This window comes from Capricornis sumatraensis, chromosome 1 (assembly GCF_032405125.1).
Source record: "Capricornis sumatraensis isolate serow.1 chromosome 1, serow.2, whole genome shotgun sequence".
Classification (NCBI taxonomy): domain Eukaryota; kingdom Metazoa; phylum Chordata; class Mammalia; order Artiodactyla; family Bovidae; genus Capricornis; species Capricornis sumatraensis.
In genome coordinates, this window is record NC_091069.1 from 188,798,774 (window position 1) to 188,821,995 (window position 23,222).

Genomic DNA, 23,222 nt, shown 5'->3' on the forward strand with positions numbered 1-23,222 from the left:
GTGGCACCGAGCAGCAGGAGCCCAGAAGCCAAAAGGTGGTAGTGACCAGGTTCTGGGAGGCTGGACCTCAGCTAGAAGTGGGGTGCAGCAGGGGAGTAGGGCACTGTCAAGGCTTCATTCCCAGACAGAGGGCTCTAGAAAGAGCAGTCAGGAAAATGAACTCTCGACTCTGACACACCTGGTTTGAATCCTAGCTTCCTCCCCTCAGTAGTTATCGGACGTTGGAGGTGACACTTAATCTCTCAGTTTTCTTATCTATAAGGCAGAGATAATCACCCGTCTACTTCTTAGGAGGTGAAGATTAAATAAGGCCATTTGTGGAGCTTCTGGCATACACAGATGTTTACAGAAGTGTACCTGTTCTTACTATGACTGTTAGCCCCCGAGATTGTCAGGTTCCAGAAAATGAGACGGAATTTTGAGGTTTGATGGGTAGGACACGGCAGAGCCTGGCCCCTTTGAGGAAGGGCAGGGAAGAAAAAATTACAAAGGCTCCAACCACAGATAAGCCCCTGCTCAAATCCCTTGTGTACTGGTGCCAGTCTGAGACCTTTAGCAAGTGACTTAATCCCTTGAAGCCTCATTTCCTCATCTGTAAAATGGACATACCACTATCTGCCTTTTGAGGTTGCTGTGACAGTTCAGTGAGATAATGTATGCGGAGTGTCCAACCCAGTAGATGCTTAGTTGATAGTTACTCTATAGATGAGGCTGATATGTGAGGGAGCAGAGGGAGGAAGGGACCCAGGGGGCATTTGGGAGCCCAGGACTCTCCTCCAGATCTCAGATCTACTGCAGAAGAAATATTAATACTTCTTCCCTGCAGAAGCAGAAGCAGCCAGAGCGACAGAAACTCCACAGGTATATACCCTGTAAACACACGTGAAAACTCTGGATTCTACCTGCCTGGACAGGACTGGCTCAGGAGCCAGGTAAGTCATGTCTGATGGTGGAGGCCAACAGTGGCTCTGGCTTGGAGGGACCCAAAAACAGAGAACAGGGGAGGGGCTGGTGATGGAAAGAGATCTTTTTCATTGACTCAGTAAGTAAATAAGTGCTAATTGTGCACTTTCTGTGGGTTAAGGCCTATAGACACCAAGGTGAACAAGACAGTTGTGGTCTCCATGCCTCCCAAACAGAGCATACCGGAGGAAGCAATGACAAGGGAGCTTTAGGAAGATCATTCAGTGGCTACTTCAGGAAACGAGGTATGGAGCCCACGTGAGAGTGCTTGCCAGGGTCTAGGAGAGGAAATGAAAGCTTTCGGACCATCCTGGCAGAAAGAGCATCAGACAGACCTAGCTCTGCCTCTGACCAGTTCCTTGGCTCTCGACAAGTTAGCCTTTTTTGGGTCTTCAGTTCTCTCCTCTGTAAGAGGAGAAGCATGGTACCTGCCTCACAGGGTTTAGGGTGACTGTTATATTAGATGATGCATAGAAATCTTGGCTCTCAGTACCGGTCAATATGTGCAGGCTCTTGTTAATAAGAACGTTAGCAACTAGGTGAATCCAGGAGTCGCACTAAAGGAATAAATGCCAAGGCTCAGTGACTGAGTGTGGGAAATATTTTAGTTGACACCCGGGTGATTGTAAGGTGACTGAGTATCATTTGTGGGTCCAAGTTCCCCTGCTGGGAAAGAAGGTCTGGACTAGGGTGGAGTGCGGAGGCCAGTGCCAGCTGAAGAATTCTGAAGTCATGTCAAGCCAGGATTTATGGTTCAGGGGGGAAAATACTTGAGTTCGGCCTCTGGGTTAAACATTACCACCTTTATTTTCTCTGAGATTCCCCCAGAGAGCAGGTGGAGGGCATCCCCCAGAGCCAAGTCGGTGCTGGACTCCCCTGGTCCTTGGCTCAGGTCAAATGGGAGAAGGATCCTGGACTAAAAGTGTAGTGTGGAGTGAAATGGCTGCTCAGTGCACATCCTTCCTTCCACAGACGGAACAAGACCTCAATAAGCACATTCTCTTTTTTTTTTTTTCCTTTTAAGTGGCAGTCCTATTGTGAGTAAGGGGCTTACAGGACAAGGCCCCAGACAGAACAAAGAAAACACTCCCACCAACTCTCTTGCCAGAAATGAGCTGAAATTTTCGGAGAGGTGCGTGAGCCAAAATTCTCAGGGAGAAGTCCCAGAAGACTGTCCATCAGGTGAGAAAATGTAGGCAAAATGTAACATGTAAAATAATGAACCAGAAAATCATCCACCCAGCCTGCACCCAGCTATGTCTTAATGAGGCAAACTCCAAAGAAGCTTTTCCTTTAATCTGGCATTTGAAACGAAATGCTGCTAAGAAGCCCCCACCTCACCCACCCCACCCTTACGTGTTGCCATGACGACCCAAGTTCTTAGGACTTGAAAGCACTACCTCAGCATTTCCCTCTAAAACAAAAGAAAATTATTCCAGGTTTCTGGGCAGAGAACTCCGAGGAATTGGGCCCTGTTACTGGATAGCAGGTTCCTCAGAGTTGCCGAGTGATGAAATATGAGCCTACGGGGACCAGGGCCTTCAGAAAAGCGAGGAAGGAAACGGGGGATGACAGGAACCCGGGGCTCGCCCCAGCTTGTGGAGCCCATGCTCTGCCTCATTGCTGGCTCTCCCGCCTCAGCTGGGCCTCATTTGCCCCTGCAGTGAAGCGCTTTAAAAGAAAACACATCCTCTCTCCATATGGAAAGGGGCAAGGGTTGGAGGGGAGCAGGTCCTGGCTCAGGGGATCCCAGGCAGGCAGCAGAAGATGCCGTCTCGTGCTCCCCAGCTTGATCTGCTCACGGAATGGCCAAGGTGGGGCCAACCTGCTGCATGTCTAAAAAGCCCCTCCAAAGCGCCCCTTGAAAGCTTATAGTCCTGCTAATGAGGGCCGATCTAAGTCTTCTGAATCCAGTAAGCAAAGCCCAGGAGGTGACGGCCGGACAGCCAACCTGCTCCCATGAAGTTCCCTCTCGTGCCAGAGCTTCAAGCCAAAAACTGAGGCCTTGACACTTTCCTATCCAATTGCTGATCACATCTTGAGTCTACTTCCTAAAAATTCCTCAAATCCATCCACATCTTCCTCTCTCCATGGCTGTTGTCTTGATTTAGGCCTCACCATCTCTAATCTGAAATGGTACTTCCAGGTCAGCTGCACGCCAGGGCTAGAAGGGTTTATAGACACAAATCTAAACTTGTCACTTCCTGCCTAAAATCCTTCAGTGTTCCTCCTGCCTTTAGGATAAGTTTTCAAATTCCTCAGGAAGATATGCAAGGTCTTTCATGATGGACAGCTCTCAGCCCAGTTTACTCCACACTCCAGCCATGAAGAACACAGTTCCCCCATCTACATGCTTTTCTACACCTACCCTTCCCTAAGCCAATGTGCTGGATAAGACCTGCTGGCGCCTCCAGATTCACTCGGCATCCTGCTCTGTGCCCCAGAGGCTGCCCTGTATGGATCCCATAAGCGAACTCCGGGCCCTATAGCTTCCGGTTGGGTTTAGCCAACGGGAAGCACCAGGAGCAACTGTAACACAGGAGAGTGTGAAGCCAGGGTAGTTACTCCCTCCCTGGACAGTCCTATAAGGCTGCCTGCTCCCAGATGGAGGGCCGTTCCTTCTATCGAGGCAGACTCATCTGCAGGACTTTTCTTCTGTGGTACAGATACCCCCCTCCTCATTTCTTCTGGCCTAGGGGCTGCTGCTAGTTTGTGTTTCTGTGATATTTTATAATGTTCCTCCACCCTCTACCCACACTCTTGCAAATAACCCCTCTGTATGTAAACCCTCCTCAAATTATCTTAACTTAGTGTGCTATCATTCCCTGTTGGGACCCTGCCTATTAGAGTCATCCTTTGTCTTTGCTAAATTTCTGTGGAGACAACATCGCCTCCAGGAGTGCTTCCCTCTTCTTCCCAATCTGCGTCAGCTGCCCTGCCCCCTTGGGCTCCCAGATCCTCTGTATAGTTCACTGTTACAGCTCGTTCCATACTTCATTGCAAAAGCCAGTCCTCTGTGCACAACTACTAGAGCTGCAACTACTAAGCCCATGTGCACAACTACTGACACCCGCATGCCCTAGAGCCTGTGCTCCGCAACAAGAGAAGACACTGCAATGAGAAGCCTACACACACGAGGGTAGCCCCAGCTCACCACAACTAGAGAAAAAGCTCTAGCAACAGTGAAGACTCAGCACACCAGAAACAAACAAATAAATTATAGATAGATGGATATAGATATATTCTAAAAAGCCAGTCTTCTGTCCTAAATCTGAGTCTCCGGAGGTTGGGGACCATGTGTTACTACTCATCCTTGCACCTCAGTATCTGGTACAAAGCTAGCCCTCAGAAAACATTTGCTGAATGAAGGAAAGAAGCAGGAGCTCAGAGTAAGACCTGCCAAAGACACACAGGAAACACAGTGCAGCATCTGTGGTACCCACTGAAGGAGCTGGCTTCTCCCAGGCCACCATCAGTTAGATCACAGGCAAGGACTTGAAGAAAAGCTATTATTTAAAGAACACCCCATATCCAGGGCCTGAGGCCCATATCAGTGAGTATGGGGAAAGAACGAGGGAGATGCTCTGGTTCGTGTGTCAGCAGTTGCGCTTCCTGAGGAAAAAGAACGGCCAGCTTTTCTCAGCCCCAGGGAAACAATGGAAGTCTCCGTCCTTGAGCTGGGAGTCCTATGATCCTGGTATCAACCACTGGGAGATTCACACCAACTTCAGTTTAGTTCAATCGCTCAGTCCTGTCCAACTCTTTGCAACCCCATGGACTGCAGCACGCAAGGCCACCCTGTCCATCACCAGCTCCCGGAGTTTGCTCAAACTCATGTCCATTGAGTCAGTGATGCCATCCAACTATTTCATCCTCTGTCGTCCCCTTCTCCTCCCACCTTCAATCTTTCCCAGCATCAGGGTCTTTTCAAATCAATCAGTTCTTCACATCAGGTAGCCAAAGTACTGGAGTTTCAGCTTCACCATCAGTCCCTCCAATGAACACCCAGGACTGATCTCCTTTAGGATGGACTAGTTGGATCTCTTTGCAGTCCAAGGGACTCTCAAGAGTTTCTCCAACACCACAGTTCAAAACACCAACTTACTGAAGTAAATTCCTAAAAATCCAGGGGTTGTTCCAAAGGACCTAGCACCACTCTACTAAATCATTCACTCATTCATTCAACAAAGTTCACTGGTGCTCTGCTCTGTGCAAAGCACTTCCCTTGGATTTGCTCTATTGAAATGTTATCCAAAAGGAAAAAGTCATTTTTTTTCTTTCAGTCTGAGTCTCTGGTGGGTCCTGTACAAGACCTAGCGGGGCCAGAGGATGGGCTTCAGGTAGGAAGGTGCCAGGCACCTGGACAAATCACAAGAGATGGCCAGAACAGTGACCTGGTATCATAAATGGCCTCTAGAATCCTGGCTTCCCCTTTCCAGATATGTGACCTTAGGCAGAGCATCTCATGTTCCTGTGACTCCGTCTCCTCCTGTGCGAAAGGGCATCATCACAGGACCTGGCTCATACAGCTGTTGTGAAAATTAGGTAAAACAGAACATCGTCCAGGAGGTTACCAAGAGCAGTGCATCCCAATTCTATCAGACTCAATGCTCCCCTTTTTAGTAAATATTTTGTAAGACCACTTTTACTATTCTGAAATGAAATTTATAGGTAATATGACCTACCTATACACATAATTCTTTAAAGAATCAATATACAACCCTAACCATAAGATAAAGAACTAAAAGAAAATAATTTAGAATAGAATAATATGCATTTTAACCTATATATGTTTGAGCATAACTACAGAAGAAGATAGAAGATAACTGTACCTACTTGCAATGAATATGTTTGAATTTAAGAGCAGTAAAACATTATTGACTGCAACATTATGGGTACTTCTTTAAATTTGATGTGCTGAAACAAGATTAAACAAATACTATATATTCATACAGATACATACGAATGCAGCTGAACAGAGGTGTGTTATTTTGGCACTTAAATACAGTGAGGATTTTGCTCTTCATACTGTGGTTTTGAAATGGTGAACAACTCCTGGGAAAGATAAAATACAGTATTCTCTTGATTTATATGATAGTAGCACTCATGAAAAATTCAGTGTATATTAAAACTATGCAAAAAGTGCTTTGTGTTTATATTCAAAATGGAATTAGGTTCTAGGCTCAGACCAATATAAAAAGATTTTCTACCTGTATGACTGTCGGGTGGGACATTCAAATGTCAAATGTCACATGCAGTGCAGGACAAATCATTGGGTAAAACTGCCTCATGTAAGGCAAGAAGTTTGGCCCTCTCTGTCTCCTTTAAGCAGTGCCCCAGCAACCAGGGTAATATAAATACACCAGTTATTTCTAAAACGCCTCTAGGGGGCAGCACTGTCTCCATTGAGGATCAGTGGGCCATTGTTTATGGGGTTACCGAACCCAGAAGGAATGCAGGATGATGGCCATTCAACCTCCAGGAACACAGACTAGACAGAAAGCATTAGGAAAATCTATCAGCATTTCACACTCAGACTCCAGTGATTTGTTCTGTCCTTCTACATTCTTGTTTTGGGCTTCCTAGGTGGTGCTAGTGGCAAAGAACCCATCTGCCAATGCAAGCAGACATAAGAGATTCGGGTTCGATCCCTGGATTGGGGAGATCCCTGGAGGAGGGCAATGCAACCCACTCAAGTATTTTTGCCTGGAGAATCCCATGGACAGAAGGGCCTGGCGGGCTACAGTCCATGGAGTCGCAAAGAGTCAGACACAACTGAAGCAACTAGGGTAAGGCCACTCCCCCATGCATGGAGACTGAAGTCTCTCCTGAAGAGTATGAAGAAGGAAATCACCATATGAGGCAGAGCTACATCACACAGACTTCCAGGGAGAGAAGAATCCTCAGCAGATGGATTGATCCTTATACTTCTCTCCTGGAACAACTACTGGGACCTCTTTGAAAAGCACATCATCAGTGGTCTATAAATAACCCTCAGTTTGCCCATCTATGGCTCTGTTGTGAATCACCACCAGAGGATTTCACAATGCTGTCTTTCAACTGGACATATCTAAAGAAAAATCATCATCTTTGTGGATATAAACCGTACCTCTGGCAAAACCAGTCAAGTCATTGAGGTAAGCTGGTGTGTGCCCATCCCTTTCCTTGCTGTATGCAGCCTCAATGAATAACCATCAAAACCTTACTTGAATCTGAGTTCTACTTCCCATAAAAAGGAGAAATCATTTCAGTCATCCCAGGAAAAGGCAGCTCATGGGATAGGAAGCTGGAATTTAGAGGCTGACACCAGAGAGAAGAGAAACTCATCTCCTTCTTGGCTTCATTATTTTGGTGGACTCACCTGAACTCTCAGGAAGGCAGCTGGACAGGCTTTCTGGGACTGCTGTGATGGTTTTGACTACACAGAGGCAGCCCCACGCTAGGATAAGTGGGCCCTGAGCCCTCATGATCAAGTCATATCTTGCAAATGAGATTATATGAAGTCATGTTATTCTTCTCTGTTTATTTTTCTTGGTATCCCCAACCTGCCGTAAAGGCTGCTCTGAAGGAGCCTGAGTTGTCTCAGCGTATGTGTGTGTGCTGGAGGGTGGAGCCACTGACTAGTGTTGGTGATGAGTGAGAAATCCCAAGGGAAAACTCCAGTCATCTCGCTCCACTGTCTGCCTCCATTGGTAAGCTTGGAGGAGTTTTTATTCATTAGTAAAGGCAGTAACTTCCCCCCCCAGAGTCTGGTGGAACAGGGAGGCCCTAGTCACAGATGAACTAGGTGAGACACCAAGAAGAGAGCCCAAGACCATGCGCCCACAATTAGGTTATCAAAACTCGAGAATAAGAAGGCTGACCTAGAAGCAGAGTTATAATGTTGGGACCCATTCTGTTGGCTGTAACTATTTTTCCAGGTAACAAAGTGGGTCCACCAATCATTGGTGGGAGTGAGCCTACCTTTCCGAGAGAGTGGCTCCATCCGTGGACAGAAAGGATTCACCAAAGCTGGGAACCAAGCATGGCCTAACATGTATCACCTACATGTGTTTTGGGGGACAGAAAAGGAGCCAAGAGAACACGAGAATACACAATAAACAAAACAGAAATAACTACAGCTATTTTCTCAAGACTGGCTTCTCATCACCTCTCACACTCCTCAGGAGAGCCCCCAGGGTCACCATTTCCAAATGTCCTGAGGTATGTGACCTCCAGGGTGACAGAGGCCTGGGAACTAGAGGTGCTATCTCCAGCAAGCCCACAGCCTCCAGAATCTCCCTGACATCTCTGCCATCTGGCCTTCTGTTCTGTAGAGCAACCCCCACAACTTGAAGCACGTTTTGGGAGCAAACCCGAGAAGGAGACCACTGAGTGTGAACACCCATCTCAGGAAGCCAGTGCACTCAACCAGTGGTTCCCAGCCCTGCATGCACATTAGAATCACCTGTGGAGCTTCATCACACACCTAGGGCTGGACCCCACTGCCAGAGATTCTGACTTAATTGGTCTGGGGTAGGGCCCAGGCATGGATATGCTTTAAAATCTCCCCAGGTGATTCTAATGTGCAGCCAGGGTTGAGACCCACTATATTATATACAACAGAAAAGGCCCTCAGGCCTTCACTCAGATTCCAGTTACTCTTAATTTATATAGGCTTCTAACAATCCAGTTGTCTGGTTTCCTAGCTGGCATATGATTAAAAACTGCATATGTAGAAGGGGAGAGAAAGGCTGCTAATGAAAAGACACTAAAACCAGCAAGACGTAACAAATGAGCATCTGAGCACAAGTGTAAAGATAGAAAGCCTATAAAAAGCAAACACAGCACTCAACCCCTCCCCTCCCCACCATATCCTATTTACAGTAAGGGCCTGAGGCGATCACTAGGTGAAGGAAGGAGGTGGGAGGAGGGCAGGCTTCAGTCTGAGTAAGTATTACTACCCCATTTAGTGGATGAAGAAACCAAGACTCAAGGAGGATCACAGATGGCCTCGCTCAAAGTTGCACAAGCCCTGAGTTGCAGTGCAGTGCTGGGATTTGAAGATCAAATGTGGGTTGGTGCTTAAAAGCCCACATATGTTGAAAGTGCTGTATCTGCCTGTTTAGTATGACTGATATTTCTGATGACCCAACCTTCAGTATCCAGCTATTCAAGACGTTCATTCTAGGAATAGTTATACGCACACACACTCACAAATATATGCTTAACAGTGATGAAAGAACAGGGTATCCATTTGGGAAATAAATAAATAATACAAGTTCTTTCCCAGCTCACACCATTCATCAAAATGAATACCAGATGGATAAAGATGGAAATGAAACCATAAAGGTACTAGAAGAAAATATAAGTGGATATTTTATAATCTTACAATGGGGAAGGGCTTTCTAAACATGTCAACAAAAGCAGAAACCATAGAGGAAAAGATTGATAGATTTGACTACATTAAAAATTAAAAACTTCTGTACATCAAAAACTACCATAAATTGAAAAAATATTCAACCTCGCTAGTATTCAAAGAAAGGCAAATTAAAACAGCAATGAGAGGTCTATTTTTTTTCCTGATCAGATTGGCAGTGATTAAAAAGAATGATAATACAGAGAGCTGGTGAGGGTGAGGGGAAATCAGCGCTCATACACTGTTGGAGGGAGTGTAGAGTGGTACAGTCTTTCTGGAAGGCATTTGGGCAGTATGTATGAAAAAAGCCGAAGAAGACATGTAACTTTTGACCCAGTAATTGTATGCATAAAAGTTTATCCAAAGGAAAGAATGGAACTACTACACACACATGCACATATAAAATGTGTATAAGGATTTTATTCACTTTGGAATGTTGAAAATTGGAAGCAACCTAGCTGTTTAACAAAATGAATTAGTCAAATAAATTATGCTATATACATAAGACATAATATTTTGTGGCTGCCAAAAATGATGCTGTATAGACATACAGGCCAGTGGAATAGAATAAAGCACAGAAACAGATTCAAATATATATGAGAATTTGGTAAATGATGAATACCAAGTCAGTGAGGGAAAGATAAGATTTTTAATAAATGGTGTTTGACTAACTGGAAAAAGACAGATACTTGAGTAGCATTTCACATACTATACCAGGATAAGAGTCAGTTGGTTCAAAGGTTTAAAGGCACAAAATAAAAACATAAAATCACCAGAAGAATAAAAGAATTCCTTTATAATATTGGAGTAATGAAGGCCTTTCTAATTGATTCAATAATTCAGAAGTCATAAAATAAAAGACCAATAAATACATCTATATAAAAATCTTTTTTAAAAGTCTGCATGGCTAAAGCACACAAAAAAAGACTAACTGGAAAAAAACTGCAACCTATTTCACAAAGGGTCAATCACTCTCACATAATTTGTTTCTGGATATCAAGGAGATCAATAACCCAATAGAAAAAAGAAATGCCCCTTTTCAGAAAAAAAGAAATACAGATGGCTTTAAAGAATATAAAAGGATGTTCAATTTCATTATTAATAATGAATGCAAATTATAGTTGCAATGACTTTTCACCTATCAGATTTAAACATATCCAAAATACACTTGATTGGGGGAAGTTGTAGGGAAACAGGCACCCTCATACACTGCTGGTAGGAACAGAAAATGATACACCCCTATAAAGGGCAATATGGCATTTTCTATTAATGTTGCTAATGTATTTACCCATTGACTCAACAATCTCACTCTGAATTTTTCCTCGAAATATATTTGGACACATACAGAAATGATATATGTATGTATTATAACATTACTTGTAATAGTAAAAGATTGGAAATAACCCAAATGTCTGATTATATGGAACTGGTTAGATATTATTGTCTATCTACCCCATAAAATGCCAGGAACTACATACTGATATGAAAAAGTCTCCACTACTTACTATTAAGTTTCTATTTTAAAGCACAGTACCTAATAACTACATAGTGTGCTAACTTCTTTGTAAGAAAGGGCAAGGTATATATAATTGCATTTGCTTGTATTTTCAAAAAGGGGCACTGTAACTATTAAAAGTGAGATCTACAGAAGGGAAATCAAGAAACCAGGTGAAGAGGGACATGAGCGCAAGCAAAAATTCTCAATTATATTTTTTAACACCATTGTGATTTTTGAACTTTGTGAAAGTATTGTCTATTTTAAAAGAAAACTAACTTAATACATAATTGTGCAGATTCACTTGTGTTGACATGAAAAGATTTTCCAAATGGACTTAGTGCATAAATTAGAAATACATACAGAATAATCTCAATTTTGCCTTTCAAAAATCATGTATCTATAAGGTTGTATTCTTATACAATGATTTCCATAATCTTGGGAAACAGGAAAGCTTTAGCCATAAACAAGTTCATCACATTGTATTTAATTTTAAAAATTCTGCAAACAGCCTAAAATGTAACAACAGGTATTAAAGGTGGTACGGGATCTGTGAATAGTTTCAATTAGAAATAATTACATTATAGAAAAATGTTTATTACTGTGAGAGATTAACAGTAGGACAAAAAGTATATATAGTGTGTATATAAAGCAGCATATACAATATAACTGTTTAATAGGGAAAAAAATACATGTTTAGAAAAACTGGCAGAAGACACATGCCAGGGTATTTGTTAATTGTAGTTATCCCTGCATGTGGAATTATAGGTGTTTTGTTTGTTTTCTTGTAAATGGTCAAGATTGTCACACTGTTCCATAATAAACAATGCCTTCTAAAATGAGAAGAAAAAATAAAGCACTAAGGACTTTTTAATGCTTTTAAAAAAAATAATGCTTCAAGAGTTAAATGCTAAACTACCTTAAAAAGTCATCTACCTGAAAGGAGAGACTGGCTAAGTAACGTGGGCTACCTTCATCTGCTGATGATAAGCCTTGGTCCGAGGCTGAGGTTCTCATTCTGCCCTTCCTCCCTTTGAGTCTTTCCTGACTACAGGGTGTCAGCCACCACGCTGGGACCAACAGCACTGCCCACCAGTATAGGACAGCAAGAGACTGCAACACCGTAAGACCCACCTCTCCTTACTCCCACCCCAGGGAATCACTGGTCCAACCACTTGCCTTCTGGCACCTTTCGGCAGCTGAGCTAATAAACCTACTGGGCTGGAAGATGGCAGGTGGGCAGTGTTGTGAGTGACATGGCCGGGCAGGAAGATTTTCAGCGGAAGGAAGGCGTGGCTTTCAGGTGTGGCATCTCTCAGGCAGATGCCCTCCAAAGAGGCTTGGGGGAAAAGAGGAGGGGCCTGAGGCCCAGGTAGCCGCCTGGGCCCTTCCCGTTTCCTGAGAGTTTACTACAACCATCTTTTACCTGGTCTCCTCCTCTGTCCCTACCTTGTCCAACCTGACTTCCAAGCCCCTGCCACTCTAATTGAAATATACCTAATTATTTTATTCCTAGGATCAAAACATTTTATCTGAAATCAGCACTTCTCAAACTTTTCTGCTAAAGTACACCAACAGCAGACAAAAGAAATGCCTTTGGTTCCCCCAGGGGACCTCACAGCCTGAAGCTCCTGCCAGCACACCCAAGCTCTCTTTGAAGTCTTCTGTTTTCTCTTTAAAATTCATGAGAATTTTGCATGCTATTCTATGATATATCTGAACTTCTCTTAATATGAAGATGTTTAAAATTACTCACCTCGAGGAAAACTGATGCTCCTGAAAGAAATATTGTGTTTATCCAAAGGCTCAAATATCCTCCTTGGAGAAGTACCTATAGCATAAAATCCAAACTCCTGACAGGCGAGGCTCTATAAAATCTGGCCCCCACAAACCCTCCTGCCTTCCTCCTGCACACTGTCCAATTGCACACTGTTCAATCACTGGGCCCCCGGGACTCCTGCCACGTCCTGATTTGCCAGGTTCTTGCCAGTCCCTGCGTTTTTGCTCAGGCTCTTCCTTCCTGGGGATGCCACTCTCTACCTGCTGACAACCCACCATCCCTAAAAGCCTTCAGGGAGATTAAATGCCACTTTCCACATTACATCTCCTATGATGGTCCTGACAGATGCGAAAGCAGCCTGTGCTTTGGGATCAGAAAGCTGGTGTTTAAGTTGTGAGTCCCAACTCTTGACACTGGACAAATTATCTAACTTCTGACATCTCATTTGTGAAATAGGGAACAACTGTGCTTCTTTCACAGGACTGTTCTAGGGAGTAACGAAAATTCAAGCAACAGTGTCGTGCCCAGCTGCACTCCCCTACACTCCTCCAAAACTCCTAGAGCAGTCTTTACACCACTCACAGAAAGAGCAGGTGTTAACACATGCATGATTTTTCATAATGGCTTATTTTCCCCCAATAGATCGGTGGTTCCCAATGTCCCGAAGAAGTTTCTTGTATTACCCCCATGACCCCATGTCTTGAAAGATTTTGGTTATTAAATCAAACACATTTATGGAAGAGTACCTGCTTTTCTAAGTTCTCTGTCCCATGAAGCTTTCTGAACACTGAGAACTGTTCCCAGCCTCCCCTCTCCTGCCGCACTTGAGGGGCTCTGAGCGGGCAGCCACCCACAGAGACCATAAACACCTCAAGACTGCAGCTCCGGCTCCATACTTCCCACAGCACCTTACTCAGCGCCTTGCTCTAAGAACACACCTAGTAACTGCTTGTGGCATAAACAGAAAGTTCCACCCAGATGACAGTGGGGGAGAGTCTTGTCTAAATGAGCCGGGTCAGTGTGCAGAAAGGGGGCATTGTTATGGGAGGCAGGCAGTGCTGGAGGCCACCCTTCTCCCCCGCCCCGCCCCAAGCAGCAGGCACCCCCAGTTCTACCAGCTGGCCTCCAGCTTCAGTGTGTGAGCCGATTAAAAAGCTCCCTCTCTTCAGTGTCTGGAAACTCCTGCAAGGAAAGTTTGCTGCCCCAAGTTGGCTTTTGACTGGAGTCTTAATAAGAGGCCTCAGCAGGCTGTGGCTGGAGAGACAATGTCACTTAGAGGAGCAGCTTGAAGCGGCAGTTAGGAGAAGAATTATTTTAATGAATACATTTCCTTTCAATTGTATGGGAATATCAAGATCCCATTAGAATAGGGAAGCAATTAGAACTAATAAAGATGAATGCACAGTGCTCAGTGCGTGCGGAATAACAAGCAGCCAACAAAGGGACTCGGAGAGCCCACACTAATCCAAGTGCACTGGCGGCCAGCGGAGGGGAAACGGCTCTGTTCAGCTGCTCAAAGGCCCTGTGTCCCGCGCATTCTGGTCACGGCCAGCAAATGGCGTGAGCTGGGCCTTGGAGTTGGGGGTGGATGGGCCCCCGCCCTGGCCCTGGGAGATAGAGATGGGCTGTTGGCAGCCCCTTGGCGACAGCCATTCAGAACAGGGCCCTGGCTCCCCGCCAGCCTCGCGCCTGCCCCTCGCACTGGGCCTCATTGTGTCCAGGTGGCAAATGCCTTCTCGCCAACTCTCCTTCGAGGTTTAGAGAGCGGGTGGGACAGTGGAGGAGGGAGGGAGGGAGAGGGGGGCCCTTTGCCCCTCCATCTCTCTCCTCCCCTCCACCGGCCAGGGTCTGTTCCTCCTCTGGGTTGGGTGTTATGTTACAGACACTTGTGGGTCACAGGCAGCCAAACACAGGAGTACTGTTGCTTACACAATTGCTCTTCAAACAGTAACAAACAATTTTCATTAACCCAAGTCAGATCGAATCATCTGCCTGGCCATCCTGCTTCAATACCAGCCACACAGACAGGACCCAGAGCTTCACACTCTGCCCACTCTGCTGTGACAGAACTGGGCTTCATTCTGTCCCTGGCCCGGGGATGTGGGACAAAGCTCTTCTTCCTCTGATCCCTTCTTTGAGCCGGATCAGCTGCACGGCTGTCCAAACTGTCAGGAGAAAAAGAGAAGACATAAGCACCTATGCAGTTTCGGGCTCACTCAGATTGGGGGTGAGACACTGCTCAGAATCTGTGAAGAAGGCACTCAGAGCTTGGAGGACTCTACTGACAAATTTAGAAGGAATCCAACAAGATAACTCTGGCTTTCCACCAAAGCAGTCACTAGCCTTAGATGGAGTGTCAGGACTTGACATTTCTTTATTTAATCTTTTTTGGCCAGACAGTTTTTTTCAACCAGGAATGCGTAAGCTCATTCCAAAATGTCTGCATGAGAGGCCAGTCATACTTATTACTGAGTTTTCTATCACATCTCTTAAAAAAAAAAAAAACAAAAAAAAAAAAACTGTAACTTTCTATTTCTTAATGGTAGAGCATTTTAGAAGTATGTTTACATTTATAACCTTACCTGAACCTCAAAATAACTGTGGGAACTGGCAAAGGCTAAGGTTGTCAGGTCTAAAAATGAGGAAACAGTGGTCCAGAGAAGTTAAGTATGCTGTGCAAGAATAAATGAATGGGCTGGGACACCAGAAGTCAGGTTTTCTGATCCGGTTCAGTGCTTTGTTCTAGAACACACCTTTTCTACACCTACAGAGTGCCAGATACTTCCAGGATAATTCATCCTGCCAGTCTGCTTTTCCAATATGACTCCCTTACCGCTTTCCACATACTAAACTGTGCTAAGCACTGTAGGCTTTCAAACACTGTAGTTTAGGCTACAAAGAATCACCCTTCAGGAAGCTTTCAATCCAACAGTTATCAAAGTTTTGTTTTGCTGCCCTCCACCCCCAACCCCATCAAAGAAGGAGAAATATACATTTCCTCCCTTTAAACAGCTTAAGTAGGAGGGACTGTTTTAAAAGTCTGCCTGGCCTTGGCTTCCCTGGGGGTTTAGTGGTTAAGAATCTGCCTTGTAGGAGACACTGGTTCCATCCCTGGTATGGGACGATCCCACATGCTGTGGAGCAACTAAGCCCGTGCATCACAACTACTGAGCCCTGCATTGCAACTGCTGAAACCCATGCTCACCAAGAGAAACCACAGCAATGAGAAGGCCACACAAGACAACAAAGGGTAGCCCCCCTCACTGCAATGAAAGAAAGCCTGCATGCAGCAATGAAGACCCACCACACACACAAAATAAATAAATAAGTATTTGAGGAAAAAATAGCCTGCTAGTCCAGTATAAGGTCAGCATAATCAAAACTGACAACTGATTGTCTAGGCCCCTTTCATTAAAAAGCATTGTAGCATCCAGGGGTTGTTAAGTGGCAAAGCAAAGTCATTCAACTTTCATATCCCTCATCACCTCCTATACCTAAATGGTCTGTTCATTTAAAAAGTGTTTTTACATGGTGACTATAGTTAATAATACTGTACTGCATATTTGAAACTTGTTAAGAGAATAGATCTTAAACGTTCTCATCACAAGAAAAAAAATTTTGTAACCATGTATGGTCCCTAGACTTACTGTGGTTATCATTTCACAGTATATATGAACATCGAATCATTGTGTTGTACACCTGAAACTAATGCTATCTATTCCTCAATTTTAAAACTTTATTTTTATAATTTTAAGGTATAATTTATATACCAAGAGATACATAGATATTAACAGCAGAGTTTAATAAGTTTTGACAAATGTATTATCTACACCCAAACCAAGATTCAGAATATTTCCATCACCTGCAGAAAGTTCATGCCTATCCCATTCCAGTCAACCCTACTCCAGGCCTCCACCGTTCTCATTTCTGTCACCAAGGATCAGCTGAACCCATCTTGAACATCAGATTAACTGGAATCATACTGTGTTATCTTTTGTGTCTTCTTCTTACTCAGTGTCAACCAAACTCATCCATGTTGTTTCAGTAGTTTATTTTTTTTAATAAGTAGCATTACATTATTGATTCAGTTTTCAAAACTCAGTCATATCACTACTAACTTGCCCTCAAAATTCTTTCCATTCAGTGTGTCTCCTGCATGCTCCTTTGCATGCAGCTGCCTCCTCTAACACTCCTTGGCAAAGCTTGAAGTGAGAGAGATACGTAAGTAGAATATTTTGTCCGCAAGGATGCCATTTCAGGTAGGAGTGATTCTACCCTCAGGAGAAACTGACAACCAGGCAGTCCAGCATTGTGGTCATGAGTAGAGACTTCAGAATAGACAGATTAAGGTTCTCATTTCTAGTCTAGCACTTAGCAGATGGGTGGCTGGGGACAGGTGATTTAACCTCTCAGTGACTGTTTTCCCATTTGCAAAATGAGGATAATAATACCTTCCTAATAGGGATTTGTGAGGACTAAATTATATTGTACATAAAATGTCTGGCATAATAGAAACTAATAATAGCCTCAAGTTAGACTATAATAAACATTCTCCTGCTTCATTCACATACTTTCAGCTTTTCTAAGTCTTAAAGTATAAATGGGTTTTATACTTTATATTTCCAGACTCTTTTAAAAATAAAGAGTTCATGATTACATCTAGAAAACTCTGTCAGATATTTACTTAAAAGAAATGCTATTTCCTCTGGAAAAAAAAAAAAGGAAAGCCTTTCATCATTTATTCAATGACAAGTACATACTGACTTCTGATGCTGAGGAGCTCTTCATAAGAGTTAAGGACACAGACCTAGCTTTCAGGATATTTCATTTTGGAGGGGAATAAGACAAGCACAAAAATAACTATAATACAAAGCAGAGTATGGTCAATAATAATAATTAACATCTACGAACAAAGATAGTAGAGGTGATGGAATTCCAGTTGAGCTATTTCAAACCCTAAAAGATGATGCTGTGAAAGTGCTGTACTCAATATGCCAGCAAATTTGGAAAACTCAGCAGTGGCCATAGGACTGGAAAAGGTCAGTTTTCATTCCAATCCCAAAGAAAGGCAATGCCAAAGAATGCTCAAACTACTGCCCAATTGCACTCAACTCACACACTAGCAAACTAATGCTCAAAATTCTCCAAGCCAGGCTTTAGCAATACATGAACCGTGAACTTCCAGATGTTCAAGCTGGTTTTAGAAAAGGCAAAGGAACCAGAGATCAAATTGCCAACATCTGCTGGATCATTGAAAAAGCAAGAGAGTTCCAGAGAAACATCTATTTCTGCTTTATTGACTATGCCAAAGCCTTTGACGGTGTGGATCACAATAAACTGTGGAAAATTCTGAAAGAGATGGGAATACCAGACCACCTGACCTGCCTCTTGAGAAACCTGTATACAGGTCAGGAAGCAACAGCTAGAACTGGACATGGAACAACAGACTGGTTCCAAATAGGAAAAGGAGTACATCAAGGCTGTATATTGTCACCCTGCTTATTTAACTTATATGCAGAGTACATCATGAGAAATGCTGGGCTGGAGGAAGCGCAAACTGGAATCAAGATTGCAGGGAGAAATGTAAATAACCTCAGATATGCAGATGACACCACCCTTATGGCAGAAAGTGAAGAAGAACTAAAGAGCCTCTCAATCAAAGTGAAAGAGGAGAGTGAAAAAGTTGGCTGAAAGCTCAACATTCAAAAAACGAAGATCATGGCATCCAGTCCCATGACTTCATGGCAAACAGATGAAGAAACAGTGGAAACAGTGGCTGACTTTATTTTGGGGGGCTCCAAAATCACTGCAGATGGTGATTGCAATCATGAAATTAAAAGACACTTGCTCATTGCAAGGAAAGTTATGACCAACCTAGATAGCATATTCAAAAGCAGAGACATTACTTTGCCAACAAAGGTCCGTCTAGTCAAGGCTATGGTTTTTCCAGTAGTCATGTATGGATGTGAGAGTTGGACTATAAAGAAAACTGAGCACCGAAGAATTGATGCTTTTGAACTGTGGTGTTGGAGAAGACTCTTAAGAGTCCCTTGGACTGCAAGGATATCCAACCAGTCCATCCTAAAGGAGATCAGTCCTGGGTGTTCATTGGAGGGACTGATGTTGAAGCTGAAACTCCAATACTTTGGCCACCTGATGCGGAGAGCTGACTCATTTGAAAAGACCCTGATGCTGGGGAAGATTGAGGGCAGGAGGAGAAGGGGACGACAGAGGATGAGATGGCTGGATGGCATCACCGACACAATGGACATGGGTTTGGGTGGACTCCGGGAGTTGGTGATGGACAAGGAGGCCTGGTGTGCTGCAGTTCATGGGGTCGCAAAGAGTCGGACACGACTGAATGAACTGAACTGAACTGAATATAGTGGTTAAGAGCATGGTCTCTGGAGTCATACTATATGATTGAAATATTGGCTCAGTCATGCGATGTTGGGGAAGTTACTTAACCTCTTTGTGTGTTATTCACTTATAAAATGTGAATAATAATAGCACTTATCTAGCATGGCTATTAGAAGAAGTAGATGAGTTAATACATGTAAAAAATTAGTACATTAAAAAATATGCAATAAACAATAGCTAACACTCATTGAGGGCTTCCCTGTTGGCTCAGTAGTAAAGTATCTACCTGCCAAGGCAGGAGACATGGATTTGATCCCTGGGTCAGGAAGATCCCCTGGAGAAGGAAATGGCAACCCACTCCAGTTTTCTTGCCTGGGAAATTCCATGGACAGAGAAACCTGGTGGGCTACAATCTATGGGGTCGCAAAAGAGTCAGACACAACTAAACAACAACAAAAACCCACTTATTGAACACTATGTGCCAAGCACTGCGTTAAATGGTTTCTATGCATTTCTTCACATGATCTCCACAATGTTGTCTCTACTATTATGCCCATTTTACTCACAAGGCAACTGAGGGGCAGGAAGTTTAGGTAATGTGCCCAAGATTACATAGCTAGTAAACAGCAAATCTCATAGAAAAGACATATCCATAAAATGGGGACAGTGATAAAAGTACTTACCTTAATGAGGATTAAACAAATTAATATTTGAATAAGGGTTAGAACAGAGCCTAGAGCACAATAAGGCCTATGTTAAATACAAGTTGCTATGGTGACAGTGTCAGACTTTATCTTTTTGGGCTCCAAAATCACTGCAGATGGTGACTGGAGTCATGAAATTAAAAGACGCTTACTCTTGGGAAGGAAAGTTGTGACCAACCTAGATAGCATATTCAAAAGCAGAGACATTACTTTGCCAACAAAGGTCCATTTAGTCAAGGCTATGGTTTTTCCAGTGGTCATGTATGGATGCGAGAGTTGGACTGTGAAGAAAGCTGAGCACCGAAGAATTGATGCTTTTGAACTGTGGTGTTGGAGAAGACTCTTGAGAGTTCCTTGGGTTGCAAGGAGATCCAACCAGTTCATTCTGAAGGAGATCAGCCCTGGGTGTTCTTTGGAAGGAATGATGCTAAAGCTGAATCTCCAGTATTTTGGCCACCTCATGCGAAGAGTTGACTCATTGGAAAAGACTGATGCTGGGAGGGATTGGGGGCAGGAGGAAAAGGGGACGACAGAGGATGAGATGGCTGGATGGCATCACCGACTCGATGGACGTGAGTTTGAGTGAACTCCAGGAGATGGTGATGGACAGGGAGGCCTGGCGTGCTGCGATTCATGGGGTCGCAAAGTCGGACACGACTGAGCGACTGAACTGAACTGATGGTGATTCTGAAATGGCAGTAAATAACTAAGAAAGGCTTGAAAGGAGAGAGAGAAGTGGAGCGAGAGGAGGAAAGGGGAGGAAATGAGAGAAGAGGGAGAGACAGGAGGGGAGGAAAGTGGAGGAGAGAGGAGGAAGAGGTAGAGGAAGAGAGGGAGGAGGAGCTGGAGAGAAAGGGGGTTGGGAGACAGACTGGTAAAGGTCAGAGCAGAGCAGGCAAAACGAAATAAATAATGGGAGTAATTAAGTTTGATCAGGTTAGAAACAAAACCCCTCCCCTTTCCTCCAGTTAGTTACTATTTCTGCCAGGTGCACCTTGATATCTCTTTTATCATCTTCTTTGACTCCTGTAGAATCTGCTATCCTTACCCTCTCGTCATCCATTTTGCAATACTTATGGAGTGCCTCTATGTGCCGGGCACTGTTCTGGGCACTGGGGATATGCCAATGAACAAGACAGGGCACATCTCAGCTCCTATTCTGCACTATAATAATGCCAATACTCCAAGCTAGATTCCCAGCTTTTGGTCAGCCCTTCTCCAATCCATACTCCACAGGGCCACCAGAGAGACTAGTTGATACAGATCCGGTCCGGACACTCCCTTGTTTAAACAGATTTCAATCTCCCGAGCATCGTGTTCAAAGTCTGTCACGAACTGTCCCGCACAGCCTTTTATCTCCCAGGCTTTACCTCCATGCAGACCGCACTTGTGACACAGTGAATCACTCAAAATCTTAGACACGCTCACTTAGAAATAAGCACCTGCTGAAGGGACGTGGCTAGAACTCCATCCCTACTTCATCCTTCTACACTGAAACCTTAGGATAGCCTGGTTGCTCCCGCCTCCAGCCTGTCAGACTAAAAATCAGCCCTGACTCCTCCACAGCCTGGACATCCTGAGAAGCCTGTGAGCACTCCTACCCCAGCGGGAGCCGGAAGAGGACGGGTTTCGCGCGGCCTCGGGGCCGCCATCTTGGCTGGGTTGGCCGGAAGAAGTCTGGCAAGTCGGCAAGCGAGTGCGCACTGAGGCTGCGCGGTGGCCGCGTCTCGGCAACCGTCCCGAGCCTTCTGCGGTGCAGCCCAGCAGCCGCAAAACCCCGTGTCATCTCTCCTGGTCCTCCTGCAGCCGCCCCAGCCGCTGTCCAACCCCTCCACCGGGGTTTGTGCAGCGGCTCGCACACCCCGCGGCCCGCGTGCGCACTCTGCACCTGCCTACCCGAAAACATGTTGCAGAAACCCGAGAGCGGGGCTCTCCCCATCCCTCAGGCGGAGAGGGAGATGGATGGCAGCCATGACGGTGAGACCCAGCCTCTGACCGCCTCGCAGGAGATGGCCCCGAGCCCCCTCCTGCAGCAGAGCCCCGAGGAGGACCTTGGCGCTGTAAGGGAGGAGGGGGCTTCGGAACCCTCTTTCACCCCGAAAGGCGCGAGGGCTTTGGCAGGCAAAACCTTGGCCCGGCGTAGAGCCTGCCGCCGTCTGGATCGGACGGTAGCCGAGTTGGTGCAATTTCTGCTGTTGAAGGACAGGAAGAAGAGTCCCATCACTCGCTCCGAGATGGTGAAATACGTTATCGGAGACTTAAAGGATCTGTTCCCTGAGATCATCGCAAGGGCCGCAGAGCATCTGCGGTACGTCTTCGGTTTCGAGCTGAAACAGCTTGACCGCAAGCACCACACTTACATCCTGATCAACAAGCTAAAACCTATTGAGCATGAGGAGGAGGCTCTGGGAGGAGATGGCCCCAGGTTGGGTCTCTTAATGATGATCTTGGGCCTTATCTACATGAAAGGTAATAGCGCCAGAGAGGCACAGGTCTGGGCGATGCTGCGTCGGTTGGGGGTGCGTCCCTCAAAGTATCACTTCCTCTTTGGGTACCCGAAGAGGCTTATTATGGAAGATTTCGTGCAGCTGAGATACCTCAATTACAGGCGTGTGCCTCACACCAACCCACCGGAATGTGAATTCTCTTGGGGTCCCCGAAGCAACTTGGAAACCAGCAAGATGAAAGTCCTGGGGTTCGTGGCCAAGCTCCATAAGAAAGAACCCCAACACTGGCCAGTGCAGTACCGTGAGGCCCTGGCAGATGAGGCTGATAGGGCCAGAGCTGGGGCCAGTGTGAGGGCTAGGGCCAGCACTCATCTCTGGTGAGGGCCAGCTAGGGGTGGGGGGTGGGGCGATACAAAAGCTACCGTGTGGGTCATAAGTAGACTCGGTGGGGGAGAGGGTCTTTATTTCTGTAGCATTTGTGTTCGTGTAACTAGGATTTAGTTTTTGTATCTTGCTCGGTTTTGCTACGTTTAATATACTGTTAAATTGATGTTTATAAATGAAATTCGTCTACTTTTTCCTGTAGGATTTTGTTGTAGATTTTTGCTGGTTTTGTAAAATGAATTGAAAAACTTTACATTTTTTTCTGTGGTCTTGAACAAATTATGCAGCACCAAATGATGTATTTAAATAGTTTGAAGGAACTCAGCAGTATAATGGTCTGGTACCAGGGGAAAAAATAGCTGAATGGTATCTAGCTTTCTAAGAGTTTTTGTCTATTGTATAAAAAAAAAAGACTGACATGTAACTAACTCTGCTTAGTTATTATAATATCTGGTGGGGGGATGCAATAAATTAGAGGTATAACCTGGTACACATAATAAACATTTGTTAAGCATCTTTGTGTGATGCACTGTTGCGGGTATTTGGGAATTAAAGGGCTTCCCAGGTGACTCAGGTTAAAGAATCTGCCTGCAATGCAGGAGACCCAGGTTCCATCCCTGGGCTGGGAAGATCCCCTGGAGAAGGGACTGGCAACCCACTTCAGTATTCTTACCTGGAGAATTCCGTGGAC

At 44.8% G+C, this 23,222-nt stretch overlaps 1 protein-coding gene across 1 annotated transcript; it reads left to right on the forward strand.

Moving 5' to 3' along the window:
* The first annotated feature begins 21,496 nt into the window (after window positions 1–21,496).
* MAGEF1 (MAGE family member F1) lies at window positions 21,497–22,528 on the forward strand. The gene has a single exon (XM_068983385.1). It carries the CDS (start codon window positions 21,605–21,607, stop codon window positions 22,526–22,528), a length of 924 nt encoding a protein of 307 aa, XP_068839486.1. The 5' UTR covers window positions 21,497–21,604.
* The last annotated feature ends 694 nt before the right edge of the window (window positions 22,529–23,222 follow it).

Coding starts and splice junctions, on each gene's coding strand:
- MAGEF1 (XM_068983385.1), top strand. CDS start 21,605: ATGTTGCAGAAACCCGAGAGCGGGGCTCTCCCCATCCCTCAGGCGGAG.